This window comes from Columba livia, chromosome 12 (genome assembly GCF_036013475.1).
Source record: "Columba livia isolate bColLiv1 breed racing homer chromosome 12, bColLiv1.pat.W.v2, whole genome shotgun sequence".
NCBI classification, from domain to species: domain Eukaryota; kingdom Metazoa; phylum Chordata; class Aves; order Columbiformes; family Columbidae; genus Columba; species Columba livia.
In genome coordinates, this window is record NC_088613.1 from 19,930,874 (window position 1) to 19,958,081 (window position 27,208).

The 27,208-nt window shown below is 42.5% G+C and overlaps 1 protein-coding gene across 5 annotated transcripts; it reads left to right on the plus strand.

Annotated features, from left to right (window-relative positions):
• On the plus strand, positions 1–26,672 carry LOC102097680 (SLAIN motif-containing protein-like). Of its 5 annotated transcripts, none has more exons than XM_065028089.1 (9): positions 1–148; positions 2,673–3,394; positions 13,527–13,663; positions 16,754–16,903; positions 20,180–20,320; positions 22,762–23,079; positions 23,271–23,408; positions 23,527–23,845; positions 25,605–26,672. In XM_065028089.1, exons 2-9 carry the CDS (start codon positions 2,694–2,696, stop codon positions 25,672–25,674), a joined length of 1,974 nt encoding a protein of 657 aa, XP_064884161.1. In that variant the 5' UTR covers positions 1–148; positions 2,673–2,693; the 3' UTR covers positions 25,675–26,672. The 5 variants fall into 5 exon arrangements, with proteins under 5 accessions (XP_064884161.1, XP_064884163.1, XP_064884164.1 ...); XM_065028091.1 differs by having other exon boundaries at positions 25,608–26,672; XM_065028090.1 differs by lacking the exon at positions 1–148 and adding an exon at positions 492–868.
• Positions 26,673–27,208: the final 536 nt, after the last annotated feature.

Consider the following 27,208-nt stretch of genomic DNA (forward strand, 5'->3'; position numbering starts at 1 on the left):
CGCGCGAGCGAGGAGGCGGGGCCCGAATGCGCGCGCGGCGGCGGTTCCCTCCCGCCGTTACTGAGCGGGGCGGCAGCGGCGCCGGAGAAAGGAGGAGGTGGCGGCGGCGCCGGAGCGGGCGCCCAGCGGCCATCGGTGGCCGCCGCAGGTACCGTGAGACGGGACGGGAAGGGAGGGGAGGGGAAGGGAAGGGAAGGGAGAGGTTCCAGGTGACTGGAGCCCTTGGCTCAGCGGACACCGGCCGCGCCCGAGCCCCCCTGGAGGGTCGCGACCGACCCTCTCTGGCCCCTCACAGCTCCGCCGCCCCGCTCCTCACGCAGCGCACCCCCGCCACCGGGCCGCAGCGTCCTCCCGGCGGCCCCGCTCTCCACACAGCACCCGCTGCGACCCTCTCCCCGCCCTCACCCTCCTCCTCCTCCCCCGGTTCCTCCCTCAGCGCGGCCGTGCCCGCGCACCGGGAGCTGTCCAGGCGGGAACCTCCACGCCGCCGCGGGGAAGCTGGTTCGCCGCCCGCCCGCAGCGGAAGGGGGGTCAGGGGCCGCGCGGCTGTTCGCCCCCCAGCCGCATCTCCGCCGTGCTGAGGGGAGCCCGTTAACCGGCCGTTAGAAACCCGGATGTCTTTCTGAAAAAGTCCAAATTATTGTCTCGACACGGGAATGGCTTGAAATGCGGCTTCCTTCTTTTTTTTCCTATTTTTTTTTTTTCACCCCATTATACAATGAAACTAACTCTTGCAGATTTGTATATTCCCCCCCCACCCCTGTATCCTTGGAGCTTTATTTAGATTTTTTTTTAAGACTTACCAGTCATGGGAAAGAAAATGCAGTTTTTGCTGCTCCTCAGCCTTGGAGGGGAACTGATTTTTCGGGTGAGCGATCTCATTATTTCCCCCTTCCTTGGGTCATTGTCTTTTGCTTTACCAGGAGAACTCTTAAACACTCCAGCGGTGCATCCTCAGCGAGTTACTGAGCATTCGTTTTGAAATATCTTTGGAAATCATGCTAGTTTGGTTGCTCATCCAGAGATCAGATGATTTAATAAGAGCGAGAATGCATGCAAGGAGATTTTTCCAAGTGGGCTTATGAGTAGGAATCGGGTTGCTTGGTAATTACAAATTCATTTTATTTTCCCCAAGTCAGAATGACTTCAGCAATGCTTCTTATAGGCATGATTTTGAAATCTGTGTTTAAAGTGCGATGCGGTCAGCTCTGCTCACCTGTAGCTCTTCTTAAGTGCTGTCCGTGTTCATTATTAATTCAAATAAGTCTTAAAATTTTCATCTTGTATGTAGAGATTGAAAATTAAAAAAGCTGTCAAGTAAAACCAAACCAACAACAAAAACAAGCAAAAAAAAGTGTATGTTTTTTAGGAAATTTACTCAGTGCTTTTACAATAGGGAGATGCTGAGGTGTGTATGCGGGGGTGTCTGTATTAACCTTCCTTGCTTTGTGTGCTTTATGTGACATTCAATTTTTGTGGTTTCCTCTACCTGCTGGCAGTTAGGCCTTAAAAACAGGAGAGATTTTCAGACAGCAAAGGGAGGAAGGAAGAACATGTAGAGCTGTGAAAAATCAGGGTTCAAATGCAGTTGCAAAGCCTGCATCAAATCTTTTAAATTTTGAATTGGCTGTGTTGTCTGTCTTCCTCTTCTGTCTGTCAGTCTGTTTGCCCTCCTGCAAAATAGGAAGGATTTCTTTTAAGGGAAACTGTTCTACTTACTCTGTAGAACATCAGTCTCATCTTAGGGGCTTTTCAGTGAAGAGTCAATTCAGAAATGAATGTACACATTGAAACTGAAAATTCATGTAAATCACTAGTGCAGGGAGAAATCAGTGTTTGCTTAATATTCTGTAAGTGCTGTGAAAGTGTGTGTTAAATGCACCAGCATTATTTTGTGGCTTTGGGGAAGCCTGAACACCCGGGCAATTTAAATCTGCCTGACGATGCTCTGTGGGCTCTTCCTTGGTCAACACAACCACAGGTTGCACTTAAGACAGGAAAAGCAGAGATGGCTTCATTTTATGAAGCTTATTAGAAGATGTAATCTATGGTGTGATGTATTTATCTATTTTCTTTCTGTTTTTCACTGTATTTGCATCAGAGAGCTTGCCTTTTTTCAGTTGTCACGGAAAAATATACCAGTAAAGACACCAGTTATGTGTATTTTCGTGTACACGGTAACTGCAGTTCCTGTCATTAATCTTTGGTATAAGTTGATACAGAAATGTTTTCAAGTTTTTTCTGGTTTTGCAGGATAAACCTGGTAAGGAACAAAGGATGTTTTTACCATTTTCTTAATGCTGTCATTGTCTGACGTCAGCACCTTGCTAATTATGTTTCCTGACTTTGCTCAATCAGTCATTTTCTCACATATTTTGTTTGTAAACAGATGGAAACTAAACTATTGTGCGTGATTAAATCAGCTTCCTTTTATACGGTCTCATTTGTAGCATAATAGTTGCACATCCTAGCTATTTAAAATGAGTAATTTGTGCTTGAAGTGCTTCATACTAATTTCAGTTGTTCTTTTTCAATAGATTTTGATTATATTCAGCCACCTTGTACCCCAGTGTTAATGCTCACAAAAATCAGAATTTTTGGTGTTTAATTCGCGTTTGCTTAAAAAATCGTGTATCTTTGTGGAGCTTTCATATGTTTTTTGTGTCTCGCAGTGAAGCCGCGTGTTTTGGGTGATGGTAGTTCCTGGAAATGCCCCAGTTATCCATCAGGATCGTGCTCTGGAGCCTGACTTAGGACGAGACTCAACGGCGAACTCTGCCATGGGCCCTGACGCGGAGCCGGCGGCCGAGGAGGTTGGAGCGGAGCTGGAGGAGGTGCGGAAGCTGCGGGAGCTGGTGAGGAGGCTGGAGATGGAGAATCAGCACCCGAGAATGAAGAGCAGCAGGAGCACGCTTGGGACAAACCCGCAGGGCGACATCCACGCTGCTGTGGATAACCCTGGGCTCAACGGGATGGAAATCAATAACAGCATCAACGCCATAACCGAGAAGCAAGAATTGCAAATCATGGCAGATCTGCACAACCAGTTAAGCAAAATAAGGAAAGAGGAAGGAGGGAACAACTGCTTGAAAAAAGACAGAGATGCCCAAATGCGATACAGTTGCAACAGTGCCACTGAGGAATTGTCTTCCAACGTGTGTAAGGTGGAAATGAAGAGTGATGATAAAATCAGATGTTCCTCATTTGTGGATACAAGCGATAGCACAGAGCTTGTGGGAAACCTGGTCATTGCGGGTGTTGATTCCTCAGTTAAAATAAATGAACAAAATCCCAAAGAGAAATGTGGAGATCTAGAAAGTCTTTCAAATAGCACAGATCTGGATGAAGTGACAGTGTTAGAACTTGAAAATTGCACTGAAGAAGAAGATTGCTGGTATGTATCTCAAAACTCCAGTAATACCTGGAACTTAGGCTGCTGCCGTTGGGAGTTTCTATGTTTAGGTGTGCGTTAATTTTTAAGGGTATAAGGTGATTTCTTTATAGTGTTTTGACTTTTAGCAGCAAGAATGCAGTTCTCATTATCATCTGTTCTTATTTTAAGACCATTTAGCCAGAGTATTATGGGTTTTTTAAAAAATCATTTAAACTATAAGGCTTGTCTTTTGTCTTTTCTTCCTGACACTGCTGTAGCAAGCATGGAAAACTTTGCATCTGTGTTACTTTATTTGGACTTGATGATCTTGAAGGTCTTTTCAAAGAAAAACAATTCTATGATTTATGTGTAATGAGTGAATAATGCAGTTTTTAAACTTTGTACATAACTGTCAAGTACTATATTTGGAGAAGAGTTTTGTAAAACACAAACTGAAACCTCAGACTGTTTAGAATTTGTGGCTTTCGCTCCTATCTAAGAAGGCACATCATTTCAGTTTCCTGAAACCTGTTTCTCTGCAGTTAGCCTGTTTCTTTTGTTCAGAGACATGAACTGAAACAGTTTAGTGATGTCGTCCTTAACTGACCTGACTGTAGGACTCTCTACCAGCAGCCTTGTTCAGAACTTGTTTTATAAATCAGCAGATTAATTTCCCTTGGCCTTCCAGAGGTGGTTAAAGTTCGAAGCTACTTCCAGCTCCTGCAATGGCTGTGACTTGAGATTTTTACCTGGAGCTCTCAATTACGAGGCATTGTAGGGTAGCCTCAGGGATCTGTACATTGTGGTTTGAAATTGTGTAGCTAGAGATTAATCTGGCGGCGAAAATAGCATTGCAGAATGGTTGCTGAATACAAAACAAATCTTAAACTCTAAAAATTCATTAGCCGTTATAAGTGAAGGTAAGTGTTTGCTAATGCAATGGAGTTCAGCAATGTAGTGATGTCAGCTCAAGGTGAAATCAAGGTTATATTAAAACCAGGGTAAAGTATTTTTGAGATTACAGTTGAGAGAAGACTGACTTTGCAGTGTTCGTTTTGGAAAGGAATGTATAAAGTTAGAAGTGTTCTTCCAATTTGAGTTTCTTCTTACGTGTTCTTTTTCTGGGCATTCAGAAGGTTCATTTGCACACCTCTGCTGGCTGCACATGGTACAAGTGGCTTCTCGTTTGTTTTTAACTTCTGCTGCCAGTCGTGATTTTTTTTTTCATTTGCAAGCTTTCATGTAAAACCCAAATACTGTTTCTAACTTGATCACTGAAACTCTTTAGCATACCTAAACAGCATTTTGAGCAGATTTCTTTTTTTAAAAAAAGCCTCAAACCAGATAAGAGCATATTTTAACAGGTTGAATTTGAAAGACATGCTCCATTATTTCCATGTTAATGAAAACAGCTTGGTTTATCTTCATGTTTATATAGCCTGTGCCATGAGAGATTCTTCTAACTATATTGACTTGATAAAGAAACCAGTTGGAGGCTGAGATTTCCATGGGCAATGAATAGTGTTCAGTGCAGTCGGGAGAGATTCTGCACACAGAGGCTCGGTTTATTAACCTTCCCTCGAGCTGGTGGCTGATAAGGCTGTTCCTCTTTACCAGGTGGCCTTCTCACTAGGCCTTGTAGGATCTTCATGTTTTCAATACCTCTCTCTTCTTGGCAAATTTGATTAGTACAGGCTAGCAGATTAAAAAGAGGCACCTCAAGGAGATTACATAACGGTGGTATTATGGAGGTCTTGTGCAAGTTGTGTTATCATAAATTCCCTTTGATTGTGTTGCATTGCTTCTGTCTGGTTTGTTTTCCTTTTGTCGAACAAACCTGGTAAAAAAAGAAGCTGTTTTTACAATGTCTTCTTATTCTAGACTTCTCCAGCTAAACCTCAAGTGGGGAACAAATAATGATCAATACAGTCAAAAGTGCATGGCTGTGCTTATTGCCAAATATCCTAAATTCTCTTTGTAAGCATATCTCACATCCTGTCTGCACAGATATTCTTGCATTCATTGGGCTTTTTTAAAAAACAAACAAAATAACCCAACAAAACCCCCCGTTAGTTCTGTATGGAGTTACGATCAACTTTAATAAGGTGGCTTTGCTGACTGGAGGAATTTTGTATTGCCTGGATGGAAGTAATATCTAAGTGTGTCAAGCAGTGTGTTAGTCAAAGTGAATAGCTTACTATATTGTTATATTTGCAATCCTTTTTTTTTAATATTATACATTGGGGGGGGTAAAACTGCAGCTAATTTTGGAACATATTACATGTACTTTGATACTTATGATTTTTGGTAATTTTTGAGAAATTTACAGTGGCTTTGTTTTTTCCTGTCACTGCTGAATTGATACATTTTAACAGCCTGGTCTTTTTGGTTCACTGACCTTTTCTTTAATGTTATCTAGTAGAGGGGATGATGGTTTATACCTTAAAGAAAACAAAGAACTCATTTTGTATTTTAAAGTATGAAAGAGTTTAAAATAGAGAGTGGGAAGCTTTCAAAAAGAGAGGCTTTAGTTCTTGTTCCTTCATGTCATTCTTGTTTTCAGAAGAGGCCCAAACTTTATGGTAATTTCTATAGTGGTATTGTGCTTGTGCCCATGACTTAGTAGGCTTGAAATCTGTAGTTAATTCTGCTGGGTGGATTTTGCTATTTGAACTGAGGTGTTTACAGCAAAAAACTATTGCCCTGAAGCATGAGGGAGTGGGTCAGATGAATTGGTACATTCCTCTGCAGGTGCAGAGTCTCCGTTTCTGCACTGTTTTCGAATTATCGGTTTTATTCAGATCAAACTTGCAAACGTTTCTGTGCAGCTTCCCTCGGCTTCAGCAATATTCATGTGGTCAAAGGTTTTGTTTTGAAAAACAACCTTGCAACGACTAAACTCCTGTGAAACATGAGGTACCTGTAACTCTGTACTTCTTTGGTGCCTGTCCCTTGACTTGCTTTCTTGGGCCACTTTCTCAAATAGCTGTTCAAAATTGTAAATATCTTGGAGACCCAGCCAGGGGAAAGTCGGCTTCCCGTGCTGGTGAGCTCAGCATGAAGCTTCACTCAGACTTCATGGCCGTTTGCCCGTTCCTGGTCACTGGTTCATTCCCTTATGTTACAGGGCAGCTCCTGAGCTGTTTGTGGAAAGGCTATTACCTCTACAGAAGGAAAAAAACAAGATATGCCTTCAATAGCGGTACCTTGTTTGGCTTCCTGTTTGTTTTCTTAGGTACATAAGAATTAAGTTGTGGTCTTTTGTATGTTTAGTTCATTGTTCTTTGTGCAGTGATTTGTGGTCATAATTTTGTTGTGCGTTCTCATGCTATTCATTTGGTGTTTTGTCAGATTTTTTCCTGGTAAGACTTCAGAGAGAGGATTTTGGCTTGGAATTATGATGAAATGATTCAAATTCCAACCCTGTCTAAACTGTTCTTATTAATGCGTCATTGGATGAAAGGGAGAGAAATAAATGGTGGAGGTGAAAAGCCTTACACTTTGTAATGCTCTTTATCCTTTTTACTGGATTAGGCTGGTTTTGCCTCCATCTCCATTGATGGAAGGAGCACCAAACTCTCTGTTCATGCCTTACCTTGCACAACTTTAGGTTTCCTTCTTGTTGGAAGGTAAGAGGCCCTCAAATGTGGCTCTCCAGAGTTGCTACTGCTGTTGATTAAGATCTTGAGCCAAGTGGCAAAACTGCTAGTGGTTTAACACAGGGCTTCAGATAAGCTTTTATGTCTGATGTTCTGCTTGTCTTTCAGCTGAAAACAGGTTGCACTGCATTCACCTGAGTGTTGTGTTGTCTCCTGGTTGAATCCAAGAGTTCAACTCAGCAAGTAGCACACCCTTGGAATAGTCTTTGTAGGAAGAGGGAGCATTGTTTGCTCAAATTAGTTACTATTTAGGAGTTTCCTGGGTGTGTGTGTTTTCATCCACATCCCCTGGCCCTCTATATTAATGCCTCAAGGCTTTTAATTCAACATGCTGCAGGTTATCAACATCGTTATCTTGTTGTACTATCAGAGATAGGACAAAAAATTCTGGAGAAGTTTTGTTAAATGAGGATGTGATTCTGCACAAAAATATGCCATCTTGTGCTTCTGATTTCGGGAGGACCTTTTAATTCCCTGCTCGTTATATAATCAATTTGTACATTTCCACAGCCATGCAGTAGTTTGCCTGTGATGTTTCCTTGCCAGCAAAACTCTACATGACTTAAAACCAGTAATTTGCAAATTGCTTTCCCAGACTGATTGTCTTATGAAAACCTTCCAGATGTATTTTTAACAATAGGTCAGTTAGCTCTGTTGCATTACTTAATGTACAGATGACTTATCAAAACCATTTCCTGACTAGCTTGTTTGCATAACATGTTACCCGCCTGTCCCAGCTGCAGGTATAATGCTCTGTGTGGTGTCTGGGTCGATGAGCTCCTTCCAAACCCTCTTTGCAGCTCTAGGATGATGTGACCATTGAGACCACACCTGGAATATTGTGTCCAGCTGTGGCCCCTCAGTTCCAGCAGGACAGGGAACTGCTGGAGAGAGTCCAGCGCAGCCACCAAGATGCTGGAGGGAGTGGAGCATCTCCCGTGTGAGGAAAGGCTGAGGGAGCTGGGGCTCTGGAGCTGGACAAGAGGAGACTGAGGGGGGACTCATTCCTGGGGATCAATATGGAAAGGGGGAGTGTCAGGAGGATGGAGCCAGGCTCTTCTGGGTGACAACCAGTGACAGGACAAGGGGCAATGGGTGCAAACTGGAACACGGGAGGTTCCACTGAAACGTGAGAAGAAACTTGTTCCTGGTGAGGGTGTCAGAGCCTGGCCCAGGCTGCCCAGGGAGGTTGTGGAGTCTCCTTCTGTGCAGACATTCCAACCCGCCTGGACACCTTCCTGTGTAACCTCATCTGGGTGTTCCTGCTCCATGGGGGGATTGCACTGGATGAGCTTTCCAGGTCCCTTCCAATCCCCTCACATTCTGGGATTCTGTGTGACCATCGGGAGTCTTTGTTCCAGTAATTGCCAGTGCCAGAGCTGAATCATCTGAAAGGAAAATTGTACCTGTTTGTGTGCAAAATATGACCTTTCAGGTTTAATTGCTTTTGATGGCTGAGGCTTAAAATGTCTGAGTACTTGTTGAAATGTTGGAGGTGTTGGCTCAGGGTTCTTTGTGTAAAACGAGGAGCGGGGATGGTGACCTGGGTGCTGGGTGCCTCTGCCCCCTGCTGCAGCAGGATTGCTGCTGGAGCTGCTCAGCACCCCTCTGCAGGCTACAGATAATATAATACAACTCCTAAGTTGTCCCACAAGGTGCCTTTTGATCATTTTGTAGATGCATGGCTGTGTCATGAGCTTAAGCTAATGAGATATTTAGAGTTTCTGTGACTTCGTGATGAGATTTTGGTATGTTGTTCAGCAGGATTAGTCACTAGATAGACATGAAAAAGAGTGCTGCCTCTTCTGGGTTTTGCAGTGTAGGTTTTTTTTCTCTCTTTCTAATTTCTGTCTCTTGGGAATAGAGGCTCAAACCTCTACTTAAGCTAATACTGTAATGTTTTTGTGTGGAGTGTTTTCCACAGGATTTTTCCTCTTGTTTCCTTTTATGTTTCTATAATTTCAAGGCCTCTTTCCACTCCACAATGCTGTGTTGTTGGTGTTTCTGTTCAACAGTAGTGTTTAAATTTGACAGTAGAACAGCATAAGCACAGTAATAAATCTAAAAAATCAACTCTCTGAATCTGATACATAAAAGAAAATGAAAAATATATTTGAAATACACACTTTATAGCATAATTTATCTGCCTTCTTAGTATTTTCTGGGGTTGTATTTTAGAAACCTAATTTGTTCTAAACATATTTAGCTACCTCGGGTCTCTCTGTCCTTTCACTGATGTATACAACTCAAAGGTTTGAAAATGGGTGTAACATCTGCCCTTTTTGGTACTGCTGTAGCTGTTAGTGCTAAGAGCTGTGGAAGATGTATAATAAACCTAGCACGTGTCTTATAAACAGTTTCATTTTACTTTCCGTTCAGTTTACTAATGTGCCTAGTTATACATCTTTCTGCAGCCTGAATTATCTTCTTATGATCTATATATCTACTAGTGCAAATATTCTTCATGGGTAGGATCTTAAATTCTCAGGCAATACTGACTTGTACTCCTACGACTGATTTGATGTGTTGCTAAATTGCGAAGATGCTGTTTTTTGGTACAGTTTGCAAGTTGAGAAAGTTGTCGTATGTTTTCTAGATTCTTGGGCTTTTTATTTAAAGCAGTATTTTCAAAATCAAACAATAGTGGCCATTAACTCCCATTAATCCTCTGTGACGTTGGTCCCAAAAGAAAAATGGTATCTTTAAAAGATGCTGTGTTTGTAATAGATTGGAACATGTCAGAATAAAGTGTAAAGAATTCCACAAATTTATTTTTGAGTGCATATATTCTTAATGGAAGAAAAAAATCTTGTGCTTGCTGCATGACTAAAACTACTTGTCTGTTGACAGAGGTGCATTTTATAAAGTATTTTGTAGGGGAAAGGGAAACACATAGTAAGCAGAAACTACAGATGCTTTATGTAAGGGTTTCCCCACAGAAGCTGAAGAAAATCTCATTCATGTTTAATAAGTTATGCATCAAAACCCTATACAGAAAATTGAGCATATATGCCCAAATGTTTGCTTTCTAAATTTTGCATTAGGCCTTGTAACTATCTAAATAACTCCTTAATTGTCATTTGCAATTTGACAAAAGAAAATATTCAAAGCATAACCTTTTGCTGTTGAAACAGAACACTCTTCACATCCAAACTGCTGAGCTGTAGGAACAGAATGTGAGGTAAAGCTTATTCAGTAATTGAGTGTTTGTTAAACCCAAAAGACTTTGGCTGACTCATAAATTGGCAGCCATGTGCATAGTTAATGACATGCCCGAGTACATTTTTTCCAGCGCTTATTGGATTAAGTTAACCTGACAAATCAAACAGCCTTAGAGGATAAAACTACCAGAAATAACATTCTGCATCTTTTTAAACAGAGAAGAGTGAGTTTAGCTTATCGCATAAAGCTCTTTTGGAAGAAAGCCTGGTTTAGTTCCGCTGGAAATGTGACACTGTTTTAACCTGGTGGTTTTGGTTTCTCAGCTGATGATGTGCAGTGCTGCAGAAGAACAAGCTGTGCCAGCACATTTGGAGAAGTTAGCAATCAAACAAGTGTTCCTGTTTTCAGCTGATACGGTCCTGAGAAGAAGCACAGTTAAAAGCGTGGAAGGTGCTGGGTAGAACAGCTACTAGCTGAAGTAGAGCAGGATTTTCTCCCTTAACCTAAAATACATGAAGAACAGTGTGACCTGCCCTAAGGAGGCTGTTGGCCTCTTTTTGTTTGATGGTTTTATTGCTGCTTTTTTGGTCTGAACTGTAAAATAAATCCAGAGAGAACGAGCACTTTGCTTTCTCTGTGTTATTGGATTGGAGTGGTTGTAATGCTCATTTACCCGTGCAGAAAAGCAGCAGGAGATGCTTGTGGGCTCTTTCGTAAAAGATAACGTTGAACATTCACATATTTGTATTCACATTTCTCAGCGTTATTTTGTCAATAGCAAATTACCTTTTGGATCTTTTTTATTTGCGTGTGGTTTTGTGTAAAGCTTGGTATGAAAAAGTTTCTGTATGAGACATGACTAAAGAGACTGAATTCTCTCCCGAAAAAGATGGGTCTGGCCAGGGATATTATTAAGATATGTGAATTGGGGAGAGCTTTTGGATTAATTGTTTCTGTGCTTATCCTTACCTGGATATGGGTAAGTAGGCAGGGTAATAGGTTAGAGGGACATTTTGATTCCAGTACAATATTTTAAATATCCCAGTTCTCCATATGTTTTATTTTAGCCAAACTTTGCTTTCCCAGATAGGACACTTAACAACTGAGAGTCGTGTATTATGTTTCTATATATTTTTTTTTTTAGAAATTAACGGGATAGTTACTAAAATAGCTGATGATTTATATTGGTTTTGTTAGGGAAAGGAGTATTTTATGAATTTCTTGAAAATGAGGTGTCTGTGTGAGAACGAGTAACTGGAGCAGAAAGACAATGCATCTTGCAGGAGTGTCACAAGTTATTGCTAGGAGAGAGAGTGGGAAGCAGCTGAAGCGTGTGCTTGAAATCCCTTGAAATCTTAAAACCAGCGTCATGATCATTTTATGCTCAAATCCTGGATTTTGCACTGAGGAAGGTGAAATATTATCAGTGTGAGGACAGCTGTTGGGAGCAGTGTAAATGATGGAGTGCGGCTGTAGCTGGTTTGCTGGTGACCAAGAGGGTTTTGCATCAATTTGAGCGGTTCACAGGGTGAAGTGGTGCAGGGTGCTTTTCTTTGTTGGGATTTTTTGACTTTAAAATTGCAAATGTGGGGTATGTAAGTAAAGTACTTGACTTGCTTTTCAGTCTGGCTCCTGTACTGTTTGACATGTCTTGAGAGAAATTTTCTACTTACAAAATAATTAATAGTTAAGAAGCTACTTTACACAAGATCAGTTGTAAATAATCCAATACTATAAGTTGATTAAATCTGCCTGTACATAAGGCTAATCCTCTGTGTTTATGCACAACAACGCTAGGTGTATTAGAACTGTCAAAAATTTAGGCTTTAGGAGAACTTATTTAACATTACAATAAAAAGGAAGACACTGTGTCAAAGGCATTTGACACAGTCTCCCACAGCATCCTTACAGCTAAACTGAGGGAGTGTGGTCTGGATGAGGTGGACTGCGAAGTGTGTGAAGGGAAGAAGCCAGAGAGTCGTCATCAATGGGGCACAGTCCAGTTGAGGCCGGGATCTAGTGCAGTGCCTCAGGGGTCAGTACTGGGATGAGTACTATTCAATATATTCATCAATGATTTGGATGAGGGAATAGAGTGACTGTCAGCAAGTTTGCTGATGACACCAAGCTGGGAGGAGTGGCTGACACTGGAAGCTGTGCTGCCATCAGAGACCTGGACAGGCTGGAGAGTTGAGCGGGGAAAAATGTAATGAAACATGACAAGGGAAAGTGTAGAGTCTTGAATCTGGGCAGGAACAACCCCAGGTTCCAGTGTAAGTTGGGGAGTGACCTGTTGGAGAGCAGCATAGCGGAAAGGGACCTGGGGGTCCTGGTGGACAGCAGGATGACCATGAGCCAGCACTGGGCCCTTGTGGCCAGGAAGGCCAATGGTACCTGGGGTGGATTAGAAAGGGGGGTGGTCAGTAGGTCAGAGAGGTTCTCCTGCCCCTCTGCTCTGCCCTGGGGAGACCACACCTGGAATATTGTGTCCAGTTGTGGCCCCTCAGTTCCAGCAGGACAGGGAACTGCTGGAGAGAGTCCAGCGCAGCCACCAAGATGCTGAAGGGAGTGGAGCATCTCCCGTGTGAGGAAAGGCTGAGGGAGCTGGGGCTCTGGAGCTGGACAAGAGGAGACTGAGGGGGGACTCATTCATGGGGATCAATATGGAAAGGGGGAGTGTCAGGAGGATGGAGCCAGGCTCTTCTGGGTGACAACCAGTGACAGGACAAGGGGCAATGGGTGCAAACTGGAACACAGGAGGCTCCACTTGAATCTGAGAAGAAACTTGTTCCCGGTGAGGGTGGCAGAGCCTGGCCCAGGCTGCCCAGGGGGTTGTGGAGTCTCCTTCTGTGCAGACATTCCAACCCGCCTGGACACCTTCCTGTGTAACCTCATCTGGGTGTTCCTGCTCCATGGGGGGATTGCGCTGGATGAGCTTTCCAGGGCCCTTCAACCCCTGACATTCTGGGATTCTGTGATTCTGTGAAAAAGGAAAGCTTGCATGCGGCCATACTTCCTAAATGACTGAAAATTTCTAAATCTTCCAATTAATTTATTTATCCCTGAAATCCATGAGGAGACCGTGTGCTGTTCATTCAGTGTCTCAGAGCTGCTGCGAGAAGATCAGAGACAACCGTGGGCTGCAGTGCAATACAGGTGGAATATCCAGAGCTGGGGGAGTTTAATGAAAAATACAACAGTCAGACTCGAGAAAGTACATCTTTGGATAACTTTTCTATTGCTTACTGTTATGTGTACCTTAGTAAATGCTACTTTGGCTGTAAGCTTTGAGTTAATGAGCATTTTTCACTCTCCTTTCAATCCTCGCAAAGGCTCTATGTGTCGCCGAGAAAATCTATGACAGATCAGAAAACAGACTCGCCTTTAAAATGGTGCCGACAAGTGTTGGACAATCCCAGTCCTGAAACAGAAGCAGCCTGCCGAACTCTTATCACCAGACTCGACCAAGGTATGTACACTATAATAATTGCTGCTTCATGTGTCTTTTATTACCACTTGGGTACTTTATGTTACTGAGAAACAGTAAAGCAAAGGAGACATGAAGTTTGTGGTTGCTGAAGTGGAGAATATCTGCAGAGATAACAAATGTTTGTGTAAATGTCTTTGTCGTTATATAAAAACCTCCCTGCTTTTGGTTTAAATTGGTAATGCCTCAACTGCTGAAGATAAGAGATCATTCTGTAAATGTTAAGAAAACTGCTGATTATAAGTAATAGACGAAACAAACCGAACTACAATGTTTTGACTCTTTTTTAAGACATAAATACAGTCATTTCAAATGAATTGCCAAATTGACTACCTTATTTTGTTTTTTTTTTTTTTAATATGTTCAGAGCCTAAAAGCGAAAATATATTTAATGTCTTCAGACTCTATTTTAATGTTTAAACATTTTTAAGGTAAAAATATGTAGAGGAAAAAATGTGCTTGTGGGGAGAGAATCATATTAAACCATTATGGCAGCTTTTTGCTCTATAAGAACTCTTAGTGTTGCTGATTGTTTCTTATTCGTACCAATCTTACCAGTAGTATTATTACCTCAGCAAAATAGTTTTCTGATACTAAACACTTACAATACCAAAACATTAAAACCTGTAACTTGAAGAAATGCTGTCACTTTTGGAAACCTAGTTTTTCTTCCACCTTTATCATTCCCTCAAAGCACTTCATGGTGACGTTCAGCTGTGTTATTGAACCACTGAGAGAAAACCCCATCATTAATCTGCCTAAAACAAAAATGCTCCAGAGGGTTCTGTTCACTAGTTGCATAGTCAATATTCTGGGGCCGTAGGGTTGTTTTTTCTTCTCTCTTTTCAGAGCGCAGAAGGACCAATCCCATATTAGCTTTTCACTGACCAAGAGCCATTAGAATAGGTGCAGAGTTGACTTCTTTACAAAACCAGGAGGTTATTCTATTTCTCCATACCTGTAGTACATCATCTGAGCCCGTCTGGTTGATCTCCTGCCTTTGTGTTTTCAAATGTACTCCGGGTTTGTATGTAAAATATGTGAGTTCTGGGCTAAACTTCTCATAACCAAGACACTGAGGGGTTTGAAGTGAATAAATAATAATTTTCTATATTTTATAGCTTTCTACACCACATAGCTTTACGTTGCAGCTGGAGGATGATTAGTTTTATTAACATTATTTTCTTCTAACAACTTGTAATTGAAAAGCATCGCCGAGCAGGACACGTTGCAACCTCAGCTGTCTGGTTTGACTGATGGACACGTAGACACAAAAGCTGGGGTCAGCAGGGTTGGGAAAAGGGAAGTTTCTGAGAGAATTAATGTTTTCAAGTTCAGTGATGGTCTCAACTGCTAAAATATAACCCCCAGTTTGGTACAAAAGTTGTTGTCTGGCTGGCTTTATCTTTCATGTGAATGCAGTAATTTTGATTTCAGTTTGACCAGTAGTTTGACCTCAGTGATTTTTTAAATTTACATACAATGTAGATGTATACAATATAATGTATACAATGTAAATTACAATGTCTTGCACTACTTGTAATCAGGCTTATTTTGAATTTAGCTTTGAAATTCCTGATTCGAGAGAATTGAATGAGTTTGAGAACAAACTTCATTTACTTTTATAAAAGCACTTAAAAATTTGAACGAAGATTCATTTGATTAACTCCTTGCTTTGTGTCTGGAATGTATCAGGCTTTATTTGTACTCTGTTGCTCCTTTTTAATGAAAAATAGTCCGAATTTATACTTGTGGGAGAAACAAAAAATAAAACTCTGCATATAATGAATCTTCATTATTTTCTTAGCTCCTTTCCTCGCAACACTTCAGGTTTGATGGGCAATTCTGCAGCCCCCTGAATTATCTACAGACCATAGACCGAATCATTTCCATAGCATAGTAGCTGCTTATTTCCAGTAAATCACTAAGCATGGATGCAATAAGTTTTGTTACCTGGCTTCTTTTGGATCATTTCACCAACTCACATGTGAGTCTGTGTGCTGAATAAGTATTTCAGAATGTTGGTTTTCATATTAATTTGCTCTCCTTTTATGAGTATTCAAAATAATGTGTAATCATGAAGTTCAATGGAGTTGTTTCAAATGAAGACAGGGTGTTGACGGGACAGATATTTAAGACAACAGTCATCTTTGAAGATGTCGAGGGTTTATGATTGCGGGGTGACAACAAAACCCTGGCAGATGTATTGTTGACCTCCTCTCCCCCCTTCCTCTCCCCTTCCCATTCAGCACAGGCGATCGGGAGGGAAAGAAGGACAGAGAGAAGAGAGCTGGAAAAATTAACAATGTTTTACTCATGCTACTGATAAAATAGAGAAAATAATACAAAATATACAAAACCAATCTTGAAAGTCTCAGCAACTGCAGAGCTGGCACCCGAAGTCCTGGACTGGACTCTGCAGCCAACCGGAGCTGGATTCAGTCTGTCACTGGCCTCAGTTCGCAGGGACGACTCGCAAGGTCCTCTCCTAATGTCGGCCATAAGGAAAAGGGAAAAAGGGACGAGATCCTCGTGATCTCCCACTTTTATATGAAGTATCACGTGAATGGGATGTTATACACAGTTGGTCAGTTTTTGGTCACCTGTTTCTCGTTGCCCCTCTCATGAGATGTCCATTCATCCTTATCAATAACCTCGCATTCCATTGCTGTGTTTACCAAAACATGTATCTGATTCTCCAGGAAAATGCAGCTCATATGAAGCTTTACCTGACAGGCACATTCACTAAAAGAGAAACTTGTTTTTAACAAAACCAGGACAGTAGACGAGCACTGAAACAGAAATGTATGGCTTCTTTAAAGCCAAATTTGTCGATAGTTATTCTTGGAATTCTTCAAAAGAGACAAAACAAGTTAAAGGGGAGAGTGTGCAAGGGAACAGGCACTGCTTTGCTTCCTACGTCTTGTAATTGCCGCCATCGGTGTCTGATTTGAAGTACATCTGTCACAATAGTTAATCTTGTTTGATCTGTTCCTTTATCTTATGCTCTTCACTTTTAAAAATAATTTAATAACCTTTATGGCTTTTTCTTTGTATTTTTTTCCCTTCTAGCCAGTAGATGGAAAAACCTGTATTGCAGTCCATTGGCATCACCCAGCGCACATAACTTGAATACAGAGCCAGGCTCCTGTAGCAATGCACTAAACTCTCCCGGGCATCTCAAATCGACTAACAAAGCACTACTAACCTGTGGCAGCTCAGGTATGGCATGTGTAGAGCAGCACAAACCCCCGTGGTGTTTAAAATGCAAGGAGTAGTACTAATTGACACAGGGAAAAGTTGCCAAGAGACGTGAATCTCCCGATGGGGTTTTCTCCTTTTAATTTGCTCACTTACTGCCCCAGGTCTCATTTGTTACCTGGGAGAAAACATCCTTGCATTCTAAATGTCTTGCAGTTATTTCATGGGTTTGCTTTTATAACTTTCTATGTAAGTTACACTAATTTTAAGTGACTTAAAATAGAAAACGCCTGTTGGGTCAAAGGAAATATTGCTCTTGAATCGTGTTATTATATGTAGGCGTTAACTTCATAAAGTTAATTGGATTCAGTTTTCTGGCTTGAGAGTTTGTGAAGTTTCTTTTGAAAGTATTAACGCAGGCAACAGAAAGGAGCCTCGTGCTTCGAGAGAAAAGGCACATTCTCCACGAGAAGCCTTTAAACCGGCCGAGTGGGCAGTGAAACGCAAAGTAACAAAAGCTTTCCATCAGACTTAATTGTGTTTGGAGTAAGATTTCCTACCTTGGAGGCAACTTATAGAAGATTCTTATTAGAAGCTTGTATTTGTGGGTACAATAATGAGGCTTCTCCTAAATGACTCAGCCTCAGGGCTGCCTTTGCATTCAACTACTGCCTGAGGAGCCCGTGTAGGCTCTTCCAGGAGCTTCGTTTATTCTTGATGCATTTCATGCTCACTCTCCTGGGACAAATGTTTTGCCTCTTGGCTTTATTATCAACAGTTCCTTGGTATTTTTTTTTTGGTGGCAATTGCTATATCCTAATCTGCATGTTTGAAATCATAAAGCACGTTTAACCATTTCTGCCTTGAAACTTGATATTAAATGAACCTTTTTTTTTTAAGATCAAAAAGGGTTGCATGTGGATGTTGTCACAGCTGCAGGTAGCTTTTGAGATCTACTGCTTTCCTGCTGTACATAGAAAATAACACTTATCTCTGTTTTGCAACCAAAAGGATGCATGTAGGACTGATTATTTGTGCAACAGGGAAAAATCCCTATATCCATTTATTGGTTTTAATATGAGGTTGGTTGGCAGTCTAAGCACCTTTTTGCACGGAAACTGTTACCAATGTGTAAAACCAAAGTCTCTGTGCAACTTACAGGCTTCTTCATTTGCTCTGCAAATCTGAAGTTGTCAAGGGTACCAGATAAAAAGCCAAGTGTAGAACAGGCTTTGTCCGGGTAGAATGATGAGAGTTCGCTTCAGCTGGTTGGTGACTCTTCCCTTGGGACTTGTGTACGTGCTAAGAGGAGCTTAAAGCTTAAATTGACTCAAATCTAGAATGTTTTTCTTTCTCTTCTTGACTGTTTCTAAGTAAACCTGCAATTTGAGGTGCAGCAGCCAAACTAAACGTACACAATGGAATTGGGAACTAGGCTTTTTAAAAAGCTGCGTTCAAGATACAGCTGCATTAAAATACAGATTTTAGTATTAAAGAAGGTGCTGATTACAGCAGGAAACCTGTGCTTATTCATTTTAGAACCTCCTCCTTGCTCTCTTGTGATTTCAACTGCTTATAATATCTGTTCCTGTCACTGGAAGGAAGAACCAGGATTATATTACAGAGCAGCTCAGTCTTGATACTGGAGTGTCTTGACTTGGGGTGTGAATCTGTGTAACACACATGCACAGACACACCCTTTGCGCTACAGTCGCACTTCTTGCTCTGTTATGCGAGCATCTTGAAACTGGAATAACTTGCTGCCTTTTCCAATGGAGAATTTGAGGCTCGCTGGTATGAAACAGTGGTTTTGGTGTCACCAGGCACTGCTCTTCAGAACGGGTTGAGGAAATAACGTTGGTTCCCTGCTGCTTTTTCCTACCTGAAGGGAATTAACTGTTGTTTGCAAGGGTTGCTCAGCAATGTTTTTGAGATGTGTGGCTGAGAACAGACAATGTTGTATTTCTAGCATCGTTGTTGAGAATTATCCAGTAGGTGCACGCTCTTCAAGACTTCTTAGAACACTGCCATCAAAACTGCACGAGATGAGGTAAAGTCAATGGTAAATGACATCCTATAGATGCTTTGGGAGGCTGACTTGCATTCTTGATTTGTCGGCTGGTGTGCTACAGCCTACTTGTTGCTTTTCATTTAAGTGATGATCTTGATTCCCTGCTTGAGTAGGATTTGTATTTCTTAAGTCCACTCTAGTTGAAAGTGACGTTAATTGTTCTGAGGCTCTTGCATATCTGATCTTTATCTGATCTTCTGTCAGATCATGGCTTTTAATATTCTTTTCTTTTGGTGGGTCTAAATCTATATAGTACTAATTGCAAGCTTGTCTTTACGGTATGATGTACCCTCTCCTAAAATAGTTCTGTGAGTTACATGGTGTTACGTGTCTAAAAAATATATGTGTGTGTATATATATAGAGAGAGATATACACGAAGCCATATGGTAGTTATAAAATTTCTGTGCACTGGGCTACTCCCACATCTGAAGGACAAGTCCCTGTGTAACCCCCCAGTTCCATGGCTCGTTCTCATCTCCCTAGTTCAGTGGCAAGTAGTGGTGCTCTTGTGCCATGGAAAGTACTGACTCACCTAAGAAAAAGTGCTAACAGGTAAAAGTTTGCGCTTAGTTATGATTATGATGATACTTTTATTATTATTCTTCAATACTCCTCTAATGCCTGATGTATGGGATGATCCCTCCAGTTTGTTTTTCATGACCTTCTTCCCCGTAAGAGAGTTTGGTTTATGATGAGAGGAAAAAACTGGATAAACCTCAGGAATAAGGAGGAGGAAATCTGGTATAAACTCTACTTTGCATAAGCAGATTGCATGATGGATTTTTGAGGTACTGCACTCTGAAAGCCATTTGGGTCCTTTTATTCCTATGACTGCTCACCAGTGCCCTAGCAAACACTTTGTATATTAATACATAATAATAATTTTGCTGCTTAATATCTAGATTGGTAGTTGTCCCCTTCTCCAAATAGGCAGGAATAATACTGATCTTTTATAGGATGTTTCTAAACTCAGAATTACCAAGCATCCCTGTGCCACCTTCTGGACAGAGGTCCACAATTTTTTCCCCACACACTCTGCCTCCTGAAGATCACAGGTGAAAATGCTGAGCATTGCGTTCTCAAGTAATTTCTAACTTCTTAATTATTTTTCTAGCACCCCTACCTCAGCTTCACAACTGCACTGATTTTATTAGCGGAATACTCTTTCTTGTTTTGTGTGGGGATACCAATGCTTTTTCTGTCTGTCTGTCCTTCCCTGCCGCAGGTTATCTGAGCATGCATTCTGCGCTGAGCTCTCAGTCGTCAGTGGACAGTGAGCTGAGCACCTCTGACGACTCCATCTCCATGGGATATAAACTGCAGGACCTGACGGACGTCCAGGTTATGGCACGTCTTCAGGAAGAAAGTATGTGACAGCAGTCTCCCTTGTGTTACGCTTTTAAAATTGTAGAGGAATGCAGGTGGATTCCAACTGTTTTTCTCTCCCCAATTAAAAAATTATTTAGTAGATCACTTGAAATGTTTGTAATTTGCAGGGGCTTCCTTTAAACATCTACAGACCCAAACTGCCACTTAAACTTAGCAGTTGTGTAACATTACACTTAAAGTATTCTCCAAAATCCCACTTTGTTAAATACTTAAGTGCCCTTTAATCACAGAATCCCAGAATGTCAGGGACTGGAAGGGACCTGGAAAGCTCATCCAGTGCAATCCCCCCATGGAGCAGGAACACCCAGATGAGGTTACACAGGAAGGTGTCCAGGCGGGTTGGAATGTCTGCACAGAAGGAGACTCCACAACCTCCCTGGGCAGCCTGGGCCAGGCTCTGCCACCCTCACCGGGAACAAGTTTCTTCTCATATTTAAATGGAACTTCCTGTGTTCCAGTTTGCACCCATTACCCCTTGTCCTGTCATTGGTTGTCACCAGAAGAGCCTGGCTCCATCCTCCTGACACTCCCCCTTTCCATATTGATCCCCATGAATGAGTCCCCCCTCAGTGTCCTCTTGTCCAGCTCCAGAGCCCCAGCTCCCTCAGCCTTTCCTCACACGGGAGATGCTCCACTCCCTTCAGCATCTTGGTGGCTGCGCTGGACTCTCTCCAGCAGTTCCCTGTCCTGCTGGAACTGAGGGGCCACAACTGGACACAATATTCCAGGTGTGGTCTCCCCAGGGCAGAGCAGAGGGGCAGGAGAACCTCTCTGACCTACTGACCACCCCCTTCTAATCCACCCCAGGTACCATTGGCCTTCCTGGCCACAAGGGCCCAGTGCTGGCTCATGGTCATCCTGCTGTCCCCAGGACCCCCAGGTCCCTTTCCCCTACACTGCTCTCCAACAGGTCATTCCCCAACTTATACTGGAACCTGGGGTTGTTCCTACCCAGATACAAGACTTTACACTTGCCACTCTAAAATACTCCAGCCCAGATTGTCTCTGAAGTACAGATGAAGTTTCTGTTTCATGATAACAGCAGCTAAACAGCAGCAGCTCCCTATTACCCATCTGGTTGCTGCCCCTCACCAGAGCAAATATGAGCACCTGGGTGATCGCACCGTGCATTGGTTTGGGGAACCAAACCAGCTGAAAAAATAACCCAGCAACATTTTTTGCTTGTAAAGTTTTGCTTTTCTGAGCAGAAATCTGAAGTCAGATTAGAAGCTGTCATAGGGGGCTCCACTTGACAAATTCTGTATTTCGCAGAACGTGCAAGTAGTGTTCTACTGCTGTGTTGAGTAAAACCAGGAGCACTAAACCAGAAAGAGCTGAAGTGACGATATCAGTTTTGCTCTGGTAAAGTGCTCAGAGACAGCTCTGCAAATTTAACTTAAGCATAAAACACGTTTGTGTCCCAGTGTGTGGGGATTTCAGGGCCCTGATCCAGTTCCCATTAAACCCTCAGTAAACTTTCTATTGACTTCAGTGTGATTTGGATGGTGGCCTAATTGAAGATCCAGGTGGGAAAATGTGGTTGGCTCTGTTGGTCTGTGCAAATGAATCATTAATTTGATTTACAGGAAATAGAGAATGAAGTTCTCTGTTTTTCTTTTGGAGAACATTTGCTTACTGTGCCTTTATAAATAAAAAAAATATTATGATCTATGAATTGGAATGAGACACCAAAGAGAGCAAAAGATGTTAATATCTTCTTATCACTTTATTACACCTGAGCGCAGCTGAGGAAACGTTGTAATAAAGTGAATAAAGCAAATAAGGGCATTTTTTTATATAAACTTGAATATTTCCTTATGCTTTATGACCACTTAAAAAACCTAAACTCCCTTCACCTGGTTTGGTAAATCAGTTCTTGGCAAGAAGTTGCTTGTATTTGGTTATGCAGGAAGATTTAAAGGCATCATTTGGGGGAGAACCTGTGAATAAACCAACCAGATATGCTGTAGGTGTCAATTAAAAGCAGGTGTTTTTTCACTTGGAAGCAGAAGTTCAAATCTTTGTTTTAACATGTGAAATGCTGGTGAGCGCATAATTAATGGAACTACAACACTCATACTGTCAATTAGACTCCTGTACCTAGCTAACAAAACAGAGCCTGCATGGCAACATATAGTCCACAACCACAGCTGTTGTGGATGTGACATAAGGAGTAATTCAGGTCAATTTGAACATTAACTCTTTCTCTAATTAAACAGTACTTATATGGGTGACACTGCTCCAGTTTAGAGATTCTGTAAGCTGTGAGTGTCTTCAGTAGAGTTATTAACTTGACTCTCCTTCCAAGGTGAAATGAACCACTGATTAAATCATTGCTCGTCAATTAGTGTTCCAACTGGGTAAGGAATTTCTGTCTTAAAGCATGGTGAGTGTGAGCCACGTTCCCTCCCTCTCCAGGCCTCCGGCAGGACTGTGCCTCCAGCTCTGCTTCGGTCTCGCGTCGCAGCTCCAGCGCCTCCCTGCACTCCCTGCGAAGAGGCACCTACAGCGACCAGGAGTTCGACACGTACAGCCTCGAGGACGAGGATGATTACGATTGTTCCCTGTCGTACCGCAGCGCTCACAGATATTCGCCGTCTCCGCTCAGTTCCCCCCGGTGCCAGTCGCCTTCTTCCAGTGCAGATTACGGCAGGTCCTCGACTTCCCGGATCCGTCCCCCGCGGAGGTCGGTGCAAAGTCCGATGCAAGACCGGCTCAAGTATGCGAGCAGCGAAGGTAAGCTAGTTGTGTGCTTTTGAGATGGGTCTGTGAAAATAATTTCGACATATACATTTCAAAAAGGCTGTTGTTTATTGGAATTAGTGACACACTTGTCTGCTTTTAAGTGCATATGTTTATCAAGACATAGTATAAACCGTTATGCATCTCTGGAAGCAGCAAAAAAGGTAATTTGCTCTTGGTTTCAGAGGAGATGCGCCACAGCATGCCCAACCTGGCCAGGACGAGCCTTCGAACGCTGGAGTCTGTCCGGAGCAGTCGGAGCCTGGAGTCAGATCTGCAGGTGCCGAGCAGTCGAATTCCAAGAACTCAGCAGCGGTCGGCAGGTCAGCGCTGTGTCTCTGTACACACAGTTGGTTTCCTTTTGCCTGTTTAACTGGTACCCTGAAGTGTTCTTAAAATACTGTTAGTGCATTAGTCTTCCTTCTGTCATTCCATTTCTAGGTCTGGCTCCCAGTAAGCTCAGGTATTCCTCCACTGCCGGGCAGTCTCCCCTCACTGTGCGACAACCGATGAAAGCAGCGGCGTGCACAAACTCTCTCTTAACACCCAGGCAGCCAGTAAAAGCCTGTGGTTACACAAGTGCTGTCAGTGGAGTTCGAAAACCACAGGCGGCTTTGCTTAGTCCGGGCTCTTCCAGTAGCAGTTGCACTACCAGGAGCAGTAACATGGTCACTGTGGCAAAAAATTCGCCCCTCAAAGCGCGCACGTCTGTCGGAGGAACCTCGGTGCCCAAGAGCAAGGCAACACCACCATCCAAGAGGTAAGCGTGAGACTTCAGCCTCACAGACTGCAGATTAGGAGCTTTTTTATAAAGTGACATTCATCTCGGATTGTCAAGTGCGATGTGGGCGTGGAGCTGGGTCAGAGCTACTGATTGAGATGTGGGGTTGTGGTTGTGGAGCCCTTAAAGAGAGGGCAGGACTTAACTGGAAGACTCGTGGGTCCCCAGTCAAGAAGGAAGGTGTTGCAGTTGATTTCAGTACTGCCAAAATTAAATTATGTGAACATACGTGTGAGCTGACAGGCTGGGACTCATCAGCTTCTGGGTGAGATGCCCCGTTCTACCATGTAATCTGTGACCGAACCATTCAATGGTTCAGTATTCCGTCTGTTTAAAAAAGTGCTTTTTTTTTTTTTTAAAACAAAGCTAATTATCCAGGAAGATGACGAGCCATAGGCTCAAACTTATTTCTCTAAAAAACCAAACATTATGGCACATATTTATTTGGTGCATACATGTATTTTTGGGAAGGGGAAAGACTCTACTACTAATATAATAATCTTCTCAGGTGATCTACTTTGGTGCCTCTGTAACTTCGCTGCTGGTAAAATAAGTCTGGTGTGGTTTTTAATTCCTCAGTCCTTATGTAGGACTCTAGGTGGGTATTGTCCAAGGCATAATGGCTTTTAGAAGTGTTTGAAAAGCAGGACAAAATAACAAGGCTTGTATTAATCATGATTCTGTATCATTGTACTGGTTTCATACAACAAAGTGAAAGCAGGGCCTATATTATTCCGAAAAACTTAGCATTTTTGTTCTTTTTGCACAAGTCTGAACTGATTTAGGGGCCACATGTCAATCCAGAAAGATGCAGTGGGTCTTTGGACTTCATATTTTGACATTTATTTCTAGCTTTTATTATTAGCTTCCTAAACATTTAGGCAGTGGATAGCTGAAGGTTGTGGATAGTCTAAAGCAACAGCTGCTTAGTTAGAACATATTCAGTGTCTTTAAAGAGTAAGACCTCTAAAATGCTTCTAACAACGACGTGCTTTGTGACAGCTTTATGCCATTTTAGCAAAGTGTGTTCTTATCCCATTGTCCTATGGCATCTCCTGTGCTTTTGTGTTTGGTAAATCTGGTAAATCCACTACCAGATTGTTAAAAGAGATTTTTTTTTAATAGCTATTTGTAGTACAATTGTAGCATAAACTTTTATAACTGAGGGAAGTCAAGTTGATTCAGTATCAGACTAATAAGCCATAAGCACTTGTTAATTTTTAATGTCGCATGGAACCCCAGAATGTCAGGGATTGGAAGGGACCTCAAAAGCTCATCCAGTCCAATCCCCCGCATTGTGACCTGCAATAAATTGAACTGTATCTACTTATTAAAAAACCAAACCCTCAAAAGGAAATTTTTAAATTCTTCATTTATAGTAGAACTCTACATCCAACCTGAGGATCTTTCACCTGTTTAGCCATATTTGCAAGTAAAAATATTTCTCTTGGGGGAAATGCCCATAACAGTGTTAATAACTGAGCAGAGCAGGATGAACGTGGCAGTGTTTAAGTAGCCATTAATAGTCACTATAGTCCCTTCATCTCTCTGAACCGCAGTGTCTGTCCTGGTGCGTGGGACATGGAGCTGCAGCAGACAGATGTTCACTGTGCCAAAAACCAGATGTTGCAGAAGCCCAGCATCAACTAAACCCTCTATGGAGCATTCCTGTGCACATCAACAGTTTGCTGGGGGCTGCTGCTCGTTGCCGTTAGTGACTTGTTTTTGTCTCTCAAAGCAGATTTCTCCAGTCAGCACAGACCGCGCAGGCCCCAGATGACGACTCCTGGAAGGACGGGTGTTACTGACACTGCCAAACACACAGCGCTGTGACACTGACCCCAGCTGGCTGGGCGTGAAAACCTCACTGGGAAATGACGAGAGACCCGTCACAGTGCAGGCCGGTGTATATAGTCCCTATCCTCACCTTCTGCCGAGAGCCCAACCTCCTCCTGGCGGAGCAGCTGTGTTTCCACCGTTCAAAACGTTGCTGAAATCCGAGTCTTCCCGTGAAGACTGAAAAGAGCCTTATTTCACATAAACCTCTACTTACAGCCCTTTGGAAGGTTTGTCACACAAGAACTTGGTAGGTGTCCTGCTCCTGAGGACACTTGCCACTCGTCCTGTTTGTGCCAGAAAGCAGCTTTGAGCCGTTGCTGTGGCGCATTGCACAGCAGCGGCTCGGGGAGACTAGAAATAGTGACATAGGTGTTAGAAACAAGACTTTTTAAATTCAACCTGTTGTACTTTGTCTGAAACTCAACTGGTTTTGTTTTTGTTTTTTTTTTTTTTACGTCTGTATAGAATGTATTTCTGCTACTTTTTATTGTTTGTTCTAGAAGACGAAGCAGGTTTTTATAACTGTAGTACACTTTGAGCTGTCGTGTTCAGGTGTGTGCAGCACAGGCCCCGGGTGAAGGAGCAGTACACAATATTTGTGTGGGGTTGTGAACAGGTGATGCTACTTGAAAACTGTTGATCAGCATCTTCCTATCCCAGATGCAGAACTAACAACCGCCGGTTAAAAGTGAACTTTTAACCAATAACCCCCCTGACTGATTTGACTTGAAATGTTTCCCTTCACTCTCTTCCAACTGCCCTCATTTTTGTAGAAGAGTTTTCTACTGTCTCTTTGGCTGTGAAGGATTCTCAGTGTCCTTTTTCCTCAGCAAGTGCTGGATGCTATGAATACAGTCTTAGTACAGAAAATATGCACTGATAGCAACATTCTCCATCAATGTGATTTTGATAGTGTAGTTTAATAAAACTGTTATGGTGCTGAAATAGATCTGCTTTATTCAGCTGATGTGCCTGATGTCTGAGTGGTTTTTGTGCTAGGAATGAGGCTTTTCATGACCAACTGTTTCTGCATTTCAACTCTTAAGGCTCTCCATAGGTAAATGGGGGAAGTCTATGGTCCCAGTCTTGATATTTACCTTAAATCTTGGATTTCATGAGTGAGGTGGGTGTTAGCGAAGGAGAACTTAATTCACACCAGCTGAGTGTCAGGAGGATGGAGCCAGGCTCTTCTGGTGACAACCAGTGACAGGACAAGGGGCAATGGGTGCAAACTGGAACACAGGAGGTTCCACTTAAACATGAGAAGAAACTTGTTGGGGGTGAGGGTGGCAGAGCCTGGCCCAGGCTGCCCAGGGAGGTTGTGGAGTCTCCTTCTGTGCAGACATTCCAACCCGCCTGGACACCTTCCTGTGTAACCTCATCTGGGTGTTCCTGCTCCATGGGGGGATTGCACCGGATGAGCTTTCCAGGGCCCTTCCAACCCCTCACATTCTGGGATTCTGTGTTCATGTCTTTTCTAGGTGACCATCCACAAGCAACTGA

Bases quoted from the DNA above. Each gene is read 5' to 3' on its own strand.
- LOC102097680 (XM_065028089.1), top strand. From the start codon at position 2,694: ATGGTAGTTCCTGGAAATGCCCCAGTTATCCATCAGGATCGTGCTCTG. The intron at 16,904-20,179 runs GTATGGCATGTG...TCCCTGCCGCAG, and splicing joins ACTAACCTGTGGCAGCTCAG to GTTATCTGAGCATGCATTCT. The intron at 23,409-23,526 runs GTCAGCGCTGTG...TTCCATTTCTAG, and splicing joins AACTCAGCAGCGGTCGGCAG to GTCTGGCTCCCAGTAAGCTC.